This window comes from Hippoglossus hippoglossus, chromosome 1 (assembly GCF_009819705.1).
Source record: "Hippoglossus hippoglossus isolate fHipHip1 chromosome 1, fHipHip1.pri, whole genome shotgun sequence".
Lineage (NCBI taxonomy): Eukaryota > Metazoa > Chordata > Actinopteri > Pleuronectiformes > Pleuronectidae > Hippoglossus > Hippoglossus hippoglossus.
The window spans coordinates 14,965,164-14,978,531 of NC_047151.1; the positions used below are offsets into that span (position 1 = coordinate 14,965,164).

The 13,368-nt window shown below is 42.4% G+C and overlaps 1 protein-coding gene across 1 annotated transcript; it reads right to left on the reverse strand.

Annotated features, from left to right (window-relative positions):
• Positions 1–4,248, reverse strand: LOC117761103 (transcription factor Sox-10-like). The gene is made up of 4 exons (XM_034584727.1): positions 4,112–4,248; positions 3,073–3,728; positions 2,402–2,670; positions 1–2,244 (listed from the first exon to the last, which is right to left on the reverse strand). Exons 2-4 carry the CDS (start codon positions 3,513–3,515, stop codon positions 1,460–1,462), a joined length of 1,497 nt encoding a protein of 498 aa, XP_034440618.1. The 5' UTR covers positions 3,516–3,728; positions 4,112–4,248; the 3' UTR covers positions 1–1,459.
• Positions 4,249–13,368: the final 9,120 nt, after the last annotated feature.

Sequence of the window (13,368 nt, forward strand, 5' to 3'; positions counted from 1 at the left end):
TTTTTTTATAAATAAATTGATTTAATAAATGACAACAATAATATTTCAACATTGCTTTTCTTGTAAGGAAGCAAAAAATACTCAAGGGAATGTATAGCAAACACTTTACAAAACTATCCAGAATTATACAAAATGGAAGAAGCAAAGGTGTGACACATGATGCATGATTACTTACATAAAAATGATAACTACAATTGTAAGAGGGTCAGTATAAAATGATAAAAGTATGCATCACTTAATAAAAGGTGAAGCCTGTGGTAATGACCATTATTCACATTGCTGAAGAGGAAGAGGGCTGTTTGTGAGGAAGCAAACATGCTTTTGGCCTACATGCAGCGCACAACGCTCGTACATGTGATTCTAATCCTTAAGTAGGTCCCAAAGCTGGCCAATTATCTCGAGAGGTTTGGCTGAGACTTATAGATTTTAACTCAGTTATTGAGTCAACCAGATGTGAATTATCAAAAATGTTATAGGCACTTAAAAGCAATAATAATAATAATAATAATAATAGTAATAATAATAAAGAGGCTGAAGTGGAGGCTTAACGTTCTGAAATTTTGAACAGCTTCAGTCAATCAGGTATCCGTGGTTGTACTCATCCTTTGCTACTGGCACAAAATTAATAGAATTGAGGTAAGTGTCCAAGACTGAGCATTAAGCTGAAATACGTCTGTAAGAGCTCTCTTTCCCTCTCTTTTTCCTATGTTTTTCCCCTTAAATGCCTAATTGTTCAGTTCAGTGACGTCCATGTAAAGAAAGGACAGAGATGCAGACTGTGCTATATCTACAAAGAGAGAGAAGGTTGCAACTATATCCTTTTCTGGCCACGTACAACAACAAAACACCAGGGAAACATCCTATTGGAACAAAGCATGCGTCTTTTTTTTTCTTCCCAAAGCAGTGGTGCAGATGTGTGAGTGTCATATCAAATCAGTCACAATAAAGTTACACCCTATAGGATATCAACAATGACAATACACTTACTACTCATATAAAATAACACAAAAACGTCAAACACATCCTTTAGTTTGGTTAATAAAGTCTGATTACGTCAGTCTAAACCCAGCGTGTCCGGGTCAAATCAGAGTCACTCGGCACTTTCTCAGTGTCTCTCTCACTCGTCTAAACTCTTGTATTCACACTTGCTGTACATCCCAACCTATATATTCATGATGGCACACATTTGTTAAAAAGGTTTATTTATTTTTGATTGGCTGTTGACCCATGACCCACACTTAACTAATGTGTGAGTTTTTTTTTGTTTTTTTTTACGATGTAAGGCCGCGTGGATGCGTCTTGCATTATATTGGCTAAAAAAGTAAAAACCTCTAATATAACATCAATATGGCATGGACACACACGCAAACAGGCAATCACACACTCACATATTCACACACACAGTCACACAGATCCACTCACACGCTTCCCATATTTCCCTCTGCTCAGCTGGTCTCCCTCAAGGTCTTGTGAGTGTGGTGTAAACAGGCTGCTCCCAGTGTGTGGGGCTGTGGGAGGGGGCCACGCTGGAGGGGTCTCCTATGGTAGTGTACAGAGGCCTCTGTGTAGGGCCCATGTAGGAGAAGGCTGAGTACAGCCCCGGGGCCTGGCTGGAGTGGGCATAGTACGCCCCTGGGGCCTGATGCTCTCCGTACTCAAACTGAGCCCTGGAGGCCAGCGAGGGGAAGGCGGAGCCGTAGTGGGGGAGGCTGAGCGGCGTGTAGGTGACATGGGTGCCCGAGGAGGGAGAGGACGAGGCCTCGGCATAGTGGCTCCCAGACACCGACTCGCTCTTGATCTGGGCCTTCGTGGGGTCGGAGGAAGACGGAGAGGCCTGGGGCTGCTGCTGCTGCTGCTTGGAGAGCCAGGCTGAGTGCCCACTAGCGGCGGCCAAGGCGTAGGCATAAGACGAGGCCGAGGAGCCGGCTGCAGGGGCCCCGGGTCCACTCTGCGGGTGGCCATTTGGAGGAAGGTACTGGTCAAACTCATTGACATCAAATGGCTCGATGTTGGACATCACCTCATGGCTGATCTCGCCAATATCCATGGTGCCAAAGTCGATGTGGGGTTTAGCTCCTGATGATGAGGGACCACCGGATGCACCTTCAGCTCCCACCCCGAGGGCTCCTCTGGACCCCCCTGATCCTCCTGCCGCTCCTGCTGCCCCATCCCTCTTGGCATCTGACAGTTTTCCAGACTGGAGCTCTGTCTTTGGGGTGGTGGGGGGCGTGGGTGGGCTGTGGCCTAAAGGGGAGAGAGGAGAAGGGACAACATGTTCAGGTGAACTTTGACATCAAGTTTTATATCGAGGAATTGTGGCTCAAATTCTTTCACCATTCCTCTCTTGAACAAATGTCTCTTGAAAGTTCAGAACATAAATCTTGTGTGCAGAGCCACCTACCAGCAGGATGGTGGTGGTGATGGTGGTGGTGGTGCAGGTCACCCAGGGGAGAACCAGCCCCGCCATTGTGCTCCAGATGCAGGGTCTTGTAGTGAGACTGGGAGTGGCTGGCCTCCCCTTCCCCCTGACTATCAGACTCACTGGTCGTTAGTTTGCCGTTTTTGCGTCTCCGGGGCTGGTACTTGTACTCCGGGTAGTCCTTCTTGTGCTGTTTCCTCAGCCTCTCCGCCTCCTCGATGAATGGCCTCTTGTCGCTCTCGTTCAGCAGCCTGGGGGGAGAAAAAAAACAACAAGGACTGATTTAGTCTTATTGGCCTTCTGGGTTAATGGAAAAGTATTTTATTTGAATACGTCTAAAAACTGTGTAGCTATCAATCCTGTGCGTAATGGATGAATAGTGGGATGGTGAAGGACACTATGCATTATTGCATAAGTTTTGAGTGCAAATATTTTTAAGGACCACTACATAAAAAACACCAGGGAACCCCACATTGTGATCACAATTTGCAAACTTTTACATTTAATTTCAATATATACATATTGAAGTGGGGTCCACATGTTTGAGTGTGACCCCTCAGCACATCCCTTCATTGGCTTTACGCACAGGCTGCACAGGAAATGTGCCACTGTATGGCCACACTGTTCTAATGGGACAGCCTCTCTATACAGACCTCCACAGTTTGCCGAGGGTCTTGCTGAGCTCGGCGTTGTGCAGGTGGGGGTACTGATCCGCCAGTTTCCTCCTTGCCGCCTGCGCCCACACCATGAAGGCGTTCATGGGCCTCTTGACGTGGGGCTTTGCTTTGTTCCCGTTGTTTACGCGCACCGGCATGGGCACAAGTGTCCAGTCATATCCGTCCAGCACCTGACTCACCGCCTCTCTAATACCAATCGGGAAGCGATCGTCCTCTTCCTCCGACTTGCCCCTGGATGTGCCTCCGTCGTCTTCGCTGCCGTCCGCACCGCAGAGCGCGGCGAGCTGCGGCGGCGGCACGGCCAGAGGTGAGCCCTGGCCCGCCGGCGCTCCGGGTTGAGTCGGTGACAGTGAGTGACCGTCGTCTGACGCTCCGGGACTCAGCTCTGCCTCGGACAGGCTGTGCTCCTCGCCCGACATTATTATTTTTTCTTTATTTGCAGCTAATGACAAGACAAGCCTTGAATGTTAAATAATATCTTAGAGGGGAATTCAATCTTTTTCGAGATATTTGGAGTCTACGGCGATCCAGTTATTGCTGACTCTTGTCAGGCAAAGTCATACTGCTGCGTAAAAGTGTCCAAATCCTCTCCACCGTCGGCTGGAAATCCTTCTCAGCGAAAACAGCTACACCTGGAAATAAAATGCAATGTAAGAGAAACAGCTTTCGTGAAGACCACAAGTTATTATAATTTTAGCTTTGTTATGAATCTATGACCTCGCTTTATTCTAAGGTAAACACGTTGAGAGTTTTAGCGGACAAAATGCGACATGAGCAGCCCCTCTAACCAATAATAATAATAATAATAATGATAATAAAAAATGTAATAATAATAATAATAATAATAATAATAATAATGGAATAATAATAATTCCAGAACAGCTTCCAGAAAATCCGCCCAATTCTTCTTATAGAAAAATAGAAGAAATCAGCCGGCATATAAACACTGATATGAAATAGCCCCTTTTATCATAGTATTTTATTGTTTTTCAGAAGAAAAAATTAGATAACTTACCAATTTAGATGTCCAGTGGTTCAACATGGGAGTGTGTGGCCGACTGTGGAGCCGATGAATGGCTGCTCTGTGTGGCAACAGCGGAGCTTAAAGAGCGCCTTGTGAGAAGGACCGGGAGAAAAAAAAAGTGATTGAAAGTGGAAAACATTCCCAGAGAGGCAGCATTCCAACACACCGTCAGCCCCGCCCACCGCGGCGACACGCAGCGCCGCCATTGGTCCGCTAATTATCCCCGCAGCTCTCCGATTGGACGGCACGCGGACACGCTGGCTAATGCCCGTCCCGTCAGTCATTGCGACATATCCAGCAGAGAAGAGGTGAGATTTTACCATCGGAGTGGTTTTAAATGAGTCCACAGTGCGTCCATTTAGAGGCAGGACAGGGCCAGGTCTGTTGGACGTGTTGACATGTTATATCAAACAAATAAACAATCAGGAGGAGAGTTGTTGCCTCATGTGGTCACGTTACTATAAAAAATAAAAAAAATCAGTTGGATGCAGGAAATAAAGCTCACACGTTTTAGTTACACTCTTTGTCTATTAAAGATCTAAAAAAAACAAATATTGTATTAGACCTTGACTTATAAAAGCTAAAGAGACAAGTCAAGCAGATTAATGCTTTGAGAACATAAAGCATGAGTTATAGGCCTGATGGGCTGAATTCAGGCCAGTGATCAATAATGGTGTTAAATTTATACTAATACTAAATGAATATTGATGAAGCCAGTATTTGCCAAGTTTCCATCCAGCTATGTCTCTGAAATAATCACTAAAAGCAACTAAATCTTTCAAAAAGCCAAAAAGAAAAAGATCTTCTCACTACCCCACCAAACTCTGGTCTGCAAAAATAACACTAAATTTGTATTTATTTATATGATTTTTCTATTTATTTGTTTCATTTATTTCAGGTCTTTATAGGGCTACACACCCTATTTGAATCAGAACTCAATGTGCATGTGTTTTTCACTCAGTAACAGAATTGATTTATCAACAATTAATCCCATAATCTGATAAAGTTGTTTATTTATTGAACAAAACAAAACAACGGAAAGACATTTAGACTGGTAAAATTCAAGATGGAGACTAAAAGATAAACTGTAAGGGGTGGAGTGGCTCCTTCAGACCAAACTCATGTACAAGTCACAATTTACATTATTCAAATATTAATCTCGCAATTAATCCTTTCGTCCACATGTCCACGTGTTTGTGGGTAACACAAGAGTGTAGCAGTCAAAGCTATATGATTGTTATTATTATTTCATTGTGCGTAATGGTCGATTTGTCTGTAGGCCATGATCAGTGCCTGTCCTGTGAAGCATGGCCTTATGGGAAGGAAGAGTCGACTTTAGCAGCATCTGACACACACACCCACACACACACATACACACACACACGCACACACTCACACACAGACAGACACACAGAGACAGACAGACAGACACACACACATAGAGGAGAAAATGAATGCAACAATAACCCCTGTGTGTGCGCTGCCTCTCATGTCGAGGCTGGCTCTCGTCTCTCTCCCTCTCTCTCCGTTCTCTTTGCTCTCTTTGTCTCCATCTCAGGTGAATTGTAGACATGTGATCAAACGCCCAAGCCTCTATCCATTAACCCTCGTAAATGAAAAAATGGGGAACAAAAAGCAGTTTTGTGCTGCAAACATGGAAAAAATTGATAACAGAGAGAGATGTGTGCGTCTTTCTCCCCTTATGTCCAGAGCAAAGACACCAGTTGTGCACACATAGAAAACCCTCTGCGGCAGACAGGACACATGGATCTCTCTGCTGCGACACTTCTCTGTCTCCAAACACTCCGCCGCACCACCTGGATTCGGGCCTTGGATGCTAGGGGGCTGTGTTTGGGGGGTGGTGGGTTAGTTTGTGTTGGGGAGGTGTGCACCCACATGCTGCACCCCCAGAAAGCGACCCCTGGGACCCTGGCATGAGGCCCTGCATGGTGAAGTGAGTGATTTTGTCTGTCTTGGACCAAAGTGTATTTAAATGTGCGTGTTGTTGTGCGCTGAGTTTATTGGCCTTGTGCAGACCAGAGGGCTGTATGTGGAGGAAGCTGCGGTTTTACGGAGATGTGTTGAGTTAGCAGCTGTGGATGTGCATGGCCCCCCAGGGAGTCTGTGTGTGTGCGCGCGTGTGCGTGTGTGTGTCTGTCAGACAGGGCAAGGTGCTTTTTACTGTGTCCGTCATTAAGACATTAGAATTTAAATGTAACCAAAGCATGTAAAATGTAGTTCATATTTTTATTTCATCAGATTATTGTAGTTATGTGTTTTTATTTTAGTGTATTGATTTTATTATCACGAGGCGGTTTACACAGGCCTAGATGGATCCTAAAAGCAGACTCGTTTCTTCTACCGATCTACTTTGTATTCCGTTTATTTTTCGCAATAACATTAATAATTAGTTTACTTTTATTTATTTCCTATTGCCTCATTGAAGTTCATGTAGACATAATGCCGAATTGCAGAGAAACAGGCCTATAATTTTTTTTTTATAGTTGTGTTTATTGCTCGTGTAATTTCTGCCCATATGCCACATTTCGTTGTATTTTACACTTGAGGGTTCATTACAGTGGATGCGTTTCGATTAAATCGTTTTTGTTATATTGAATTTTAAAGGATTGGATAGGATAGAAATATTTTTTTAAAGTTAAGTATTTGAATTTAACAGTAACATCTGAGGCCTTTATTCTACCGGGGGAAAATCGTTTGGGGAGAAAAAACAGCTTCGTATCTGTCTCTTTGTATATAAATTATAGGGCATTACAGTTTGTATTCCAGTCTGAACAGTACTTTTCATTTCGTGTGATTAAATGTTCGGAAATGAGGAAAAAGAAAATCTAACTTTTTGAAGCGTCTTTTTTCATCCTCAAAAGTTGAGCCGTGTCCTGAAACGTAAAAATCGAACCTGAAAATACGGGCCAAGAATTCCCTGTTGTTATACGGGGCTATGGCTATATACTGTACAAATATATAAATAATTAAAGTAGATCTTAATTAGTAAAATCTGTAATTATAGAACCAGAATTTGAAGCCTCGGCCTGTGGATTATATTTCAAAAGATATTCGATGTTTAATGAAGGCCTGTTATTTAGAATATTTTCACCTTAATGTTCTTTGAATGAATTAAATAGAAAGAAGCAGACGAACTTTCGTTTTGTTTATCAATTGTGAATTTGTCTGAAGAAGCATCAGAAAGTTGCTGAACACTTCAACCAGGCTTTAAGTTTATTTAAATATTTTTTACATGTATTATTTTGCTTCAGCTGAATTAGAGCCTAGACAGAAGTCAGCTTTGTTGCATCTCTAATGTCCAGACATATCTTTACAATATTTTAATGTAAAAGTATTTTTGAATGCTTTTTTATTCTGTGAAACCCCCCTCAGTTTAACATTGTCTGTGGTAAAAAAGAAAGAAAAGAAGTATTTAGAGCTGATTCAACAGGGCAACCAACAGATGGTTTGTTTTCTTTTATGTCATTAAATAAGAATTGTAATATTTTCCCCTCTAGCGCTGAAATTCAGGGAGGAATTTTGACTCTGTAATGACTACTCTGCACTTATTCATGGTCGCAGAGGTTTTAGAGGTCTTTTTGGATATCACTAAATACTCAAAAGATTCATGGAAATCGCAGGTTTGCTGTTGCACCTTGGCGATGAAAATTTCTGATTTTCATAAATATCTAATTTACAAGATGCATAGCCAACATGCTTGGAAACAAGGAAAGAAAAATGAGTCAACATGGATATTACACCTGTTGCCCAGATCATAATGAAGAAATATCACCTGCTTTTTGGTTTACACGGCTGATTCAATTGAACTTGTACATATTAAATAAGAAATCAGAACATCACATTTTGTTCTGAATCTAAAGGCGCCATGCATCCTCAGTCATTCCCCATGTCCTATAAGACTATCATGGGCCTCAGGGCAACTTGTTAGAAAATAGAGCTCACATGGTTGCTTCAGTCCCTTCACTAACCTGCCATGTGACTGCAGTAATGGGCCTTTCCATAGCTGCACAGACCACTGTGTCACAAGAGCCCGTTTCCTGCGGCTTCTGGTTGGGAGCGGGGAGAGGATAGGAGGACGAGGTCTCATGATCAGGGGCGAGATCAACAACAAAGATCATGCATCGGCAGGGGGTCAAAGAGTCAGGCCTTCAGGTGCACACTGAGAAACAGGCAGCGCCCTTTTTCCCCTCTACGTGTGATCTGGATGAAACTGGGATGCCTCGGGGCTGTGTGATCGGGGTGGATGAATTCAATTCTGAATATATTTTGTAATATATTTTTTAAGATAGAAAAGTAGGTGATCAGACACGTGGGGGGAGGAAAGACAAAGAAAGAAGGAAAGAGAAAGATAAGGAGAAAGAGAAAGAGAAAGAGAAAGAGAAAAGAAAGAGAATGACCTCTTGCTTTGGCTTCGATATTTGAACAACTCCCAGGGGAAATTCTTGAAATCTGATGGTGGAGGGAAAAGTCAAAGAGAGAGAAAAACAGAGAGATGCAGATAGTGTGTGTGTGTGTGTGAGAGGGAGAGAGTGTGAGAGGGATGCAGATAAGGGAAGCATGCACAGCGGTCAAATATTCACATGCTGGGTCACATTCTGCATTAAACTGATGGATAATTGGTGGAAAGCATTCATTCCCATGTCAATAGGCACTTTGGGCCTGAAATGAATAGCGTCATTTGTTCCAAATGATGACGAACTCGACAAAACAAGCCAAAATTATATGTCAGAAATTGCAAAAGACTGGTACAGAGGGATACTTTTCTGCAGATATCATCACAGCACGTCCCTGCTACATGAGGTTGAAAACGCATGTTTAGAAAAATTATTTTATCTGTAGCTCCACGAGCTTTTCTCATGCTCTGCAGCGTTTTCCCTGTGTTTTCTCTGTTCATAAATGAAATTTGCTCTCAGGCTTTGTGCGAATAGCAGTCGAGGTCAGTGGCTTTCGCTCGGGGAATTCCAGCTCCGACTCTAGCCTATCAATAATTCTGACCCTCATGTGACTCAAATATTTTGACTTTCACGCTGAGCCGTACATCTCGTCAACAATTCTTCCTCCAGCTAATGTCTGAGACCTGCGCGGTGATTTGCAGCATGTCTTCAAAAAAGGGAGACGACGATTCTACACCCCATCGGACGGTTTTGTGGGTTAAGAAGTGATTTGCTGTGGCTGGGTGTCATCTGAAGTACGATATCGACACGTGATTGAAAATGAAAAATGAGGGTCCTGTTGGGATTTCTAATGGGCCACTGAACCAGTGGTTGAGAATGCATGGGAACGGCTCAAAATCTTGGAACAAACCGGTGAATTCATCCCACTGAGGGCTGCAGGTGTTTTCTGGGTTTATCACTTGATTTATTCGTCATGCATACTTTGTAAGTGGTGATGATGCAGTGACACGCTATACGTGGGGGATGAATAAAAAATGATTCTGCTATCTGACCTCTGTCACTCCTCTTTCGCCTATTTTCACCCAGTGAATTAGTGCAGCTGCACCACACTTAAATGGGTCCCCCTCTCTTTCTCCTCTGGGAGTGTATGTGGCCGAGCATGAATCCTCTCTTTGTGCTCTGTCTGCACAGTTTCCCCCTCCTCTATAGTTTCTTGCCTTCTTCGTCTTTTTTATTTGGGGAAGAGGGGCTTCGGTTGCGATGGCGGCAGCACTGGCGAGGTGGTGGCAGTGGTAGGGATGGTGGTGGCGGCAGCAGGGAGGAGGAGGAGGAGGGTAACTTGTTGGACCACATTCCTGTGCAGCTGTGGAGGCTGGTGCAGGGTGGGGGGTGGAGGGCAGGGCAGGATCATCATTGCATTGCAGGCTATCATGAATGGCCTATTGTTCAGGCGGTTTGCTGTGTCCGCATCTCTTTGCCACAACTGCAGCCTGACCGAGAGAAACGGAGGCACAGAAAAGTGAACAACTGTGGGAGATAAAGAAGATGGTTGGAGAAAGCGATGAGAACATGACGTGAGGTTTAAAAAATTAAACACGAGTGATGGAAAGTGGGAGGAAAAGGTCATAAACAGATTTTATATTTGCGCCTCTGACTCAGATGGAGGATGTGAGATCTCAGAGTGTAGTGGTGGTGATGAAGATGGGGATGATGGTGACATGGACAATGGTGGCATTCATGTTGTGACTCTATGACGGTTTTGCCCCTCAGTCATACATGCCAGCACGCTGTTTAGTCATGCATTTAAGTTGGCTGTTAGACTCACTCACATTTCTTCCCCCTGCAACACAGAAAAAATAAATCACTAGTTATAAATGTTTCCTCCCTGAACTGTAGGCAACTGATTCATGTGTCAGATTAAGTTTACAGATGTGATGTTTAATAAACTATGAATTAACTACTAGGTCCTGTTACACTGGTGGAGCTGTTTGTAACTTCAGTGACTCTGTCATTGTCGTCAAATAACAAAGCTGGCATGGCACTAAGTAAAGAGCGTACACAAGATCCACATTTTTATTTGGATCCGCACCAAATTGCAAACATTCATCCAACGACTGAATCTCGGTGTGTGAAGGTGAAGCACCTTATTACACGTAGAACACTTTTTGTTATGTACGTTACTGTGGTGATGTGTGGTGTCAGTCCTGTTGTTGTTGGAGTAATTATTGTTCTGTCTGTGCCTGACGACTGCTGTGTAGCACATGATGAATTTCAGAAAGGACAAATCTATCTATCTATCTATCTATCTATCTATCTATCTCTCTATCTATCTATCTCTCTATCTCTCTATCTATCTCTCTATCTCTCTATCTATCTCTCTATCTCTCTATCTATCTATCTATCTATCTATCTATCTATCTATCTATCTATCTATCTATCTATCTATCTCTCTCTCTCTCTTTCTGTGTGTGTGTGTGTGTGTGTGTGTGTGTGTGTGTGAGTGCACTAGGTATTACTCATGTTATCTACACGTTATAGGGACATTACTTAACAGTATAAGTAGCTTGCATCTCTATCTATCTATCTATCTATCTATCTATCTATCTATCTATCTATCTATCTATCTATCTATCTATCTATCTATCTATCTATCTAGTCAGTCTCCTAAGCATGCACAGTTTTTCTCATCAAGATCAATGGAAATCTTGCATGGTTTAAAAAAGTTAAAATAAATTTGTGAATCTGCAGTTTTTTTGTTGTTTTTGCTTAATTCTGCTAACTAACAAACAAACTAACCAACGATCAAACAGACGGGGGAGAAAGAATAACCTTCTTAGCAGTAATACAGTAGAAAGTGGATAAGTTAAAGTAAATTAAAGTAAAGTGAAGTGGGCTCATATGGAAACAGGTGAACTCTCAAGTCAGTCATCTTTTAATATCAGAGGGTTTCTTCAATCAGCCTGCACCTGAGTTAAGTAGACAAATAACAGCTTATATGAGATGCTGTAGACAGCTTCACACGCACACTCACACACAGACGCACATGCACACGCATAATGCACACCCATGCACGCAAACACACACAAACAGTCATTTCTCTTTGAACTCAGAGGACATTACATTTACATTGATTTCCTGGAGACCAACAAATCTATGGTTACGACTTACAACCCTACAACCTAACCCTAACCCTAAACAAAACCCAAATCTAACCTTAAAATATGTGATATGTTATGGGGACATGCTTTTCTTTTTATACCCATGTGACTGTGTTAATAGTCTCCCCCCCCACACACACACACACACACACACACACACACACACACACACACACACACACACACACACACACACACACAGCCACACACAGCCACAGGGTATTAGGTTATGTTATGGGCCCATATCCTCAAGCTTCTGAGACTTATCAGTTTGACCCATTTTCACTCAGTTATGTCGTGTGTGATGTGATGACCTGTTTCTCTGCAGGTGTACCAGAGGTGGGCGGGGCATCAGCAGAGGGTCATCAGCAGGGTGACATGTCCATCGCACATCTGGACCCTGTGTGCCAGCTGCTGCTTTTCTGAAAAAAACCCCAGTTGCTGGCTCTCTCCTGCCTGAGACACCTGTGTGGTTTGTGTTGCTTCATCTTTGCACTCGTGCACCCACCTCAACTCTGCTGGTCTCACTGATCACATATTGTTAGTTTAAGTTCTCCTCTTGGATCTATTCCTGTATAATTGTTACAGCTCTGTTGTGTGCACCTCCTTCTTTTGCCATGGCCACGCGGCTCGGTGTGTGACAGTGATGTGACTTATATATTACAGTCTGTGGGAAGATATGGTATCGCAAATAAAGTGAAGCAAATTCACTTTTAAAACCATTTATCTGTTTACTCCTGCCTCTTTACTCTGTTACTCATTAAAACACAGACAATGCAGGATGTGTTGAATTACATGGTTAGAAACGCGGCTGTTTATCAGTACTTGGGGTTAATGTTACCTCGGCCAAGTGTGTTTCCAACCCCGTCCATTTCTTTGTAAGAAAGATTACACAAAAACTACTGAATGGATTTTAAAAGAAGTGGGGGGAAGAAGCCATTGCATTTTGAAGCAGATCTGGATCAGGGAGATGATCCAGAAGTTTTTTTTTAACTTTCTTTAACTTTGTGAGATAGGATGTTTTGACATTTTCACAATTTCCCCAGAAAATAACTCATGCATCTTGTTGAAAAAACGAAGGCACATTTAGAGAACTTATATCTATGAGTGTTTGATATTTAATGCAGCTTGATCTAATTAAAGTGGATTGTTGGGCCTTGGCAGAGATTTAGTGCCATTACAGTTTTGGAATATGAAATTTAATTGAAGCGAAGGCAGTGTACATTTCTGAAAAGCACCTTAAAACTAATTTGTTGGCTATATCTGTAATTTTAAGCTTTCATCTAATGGGTTGTATATTCAATATTTTCAATAATGTTTTTTAATCTAAATCTTCGCTGCCTCTTTTAATCCATCTTTCGCCCTTTCATTGTTTTTTTTTAAAAGATCTGTCACACCGTTTCCCCACTGCAAAAATAAATTATTAAACATATGTCAGTTAAGATTTTACATTTCAACCACTGCACCATCCCCAAATAAAAAAAATATATTAAAAAAATGGGACATAACATTTTATTTGCTGTGGTCTTATATGTGTTTGATGTGAACTGATCCAAAACCACAAATAAAGTGATATTTCTTTTATCAAAACCACAACAACATCTGTGTCTTTATTTTAAAAACAACCAACAACTCTGAAATGCCACCAGGGCCAAAATCTCAAATATGTGTTTTA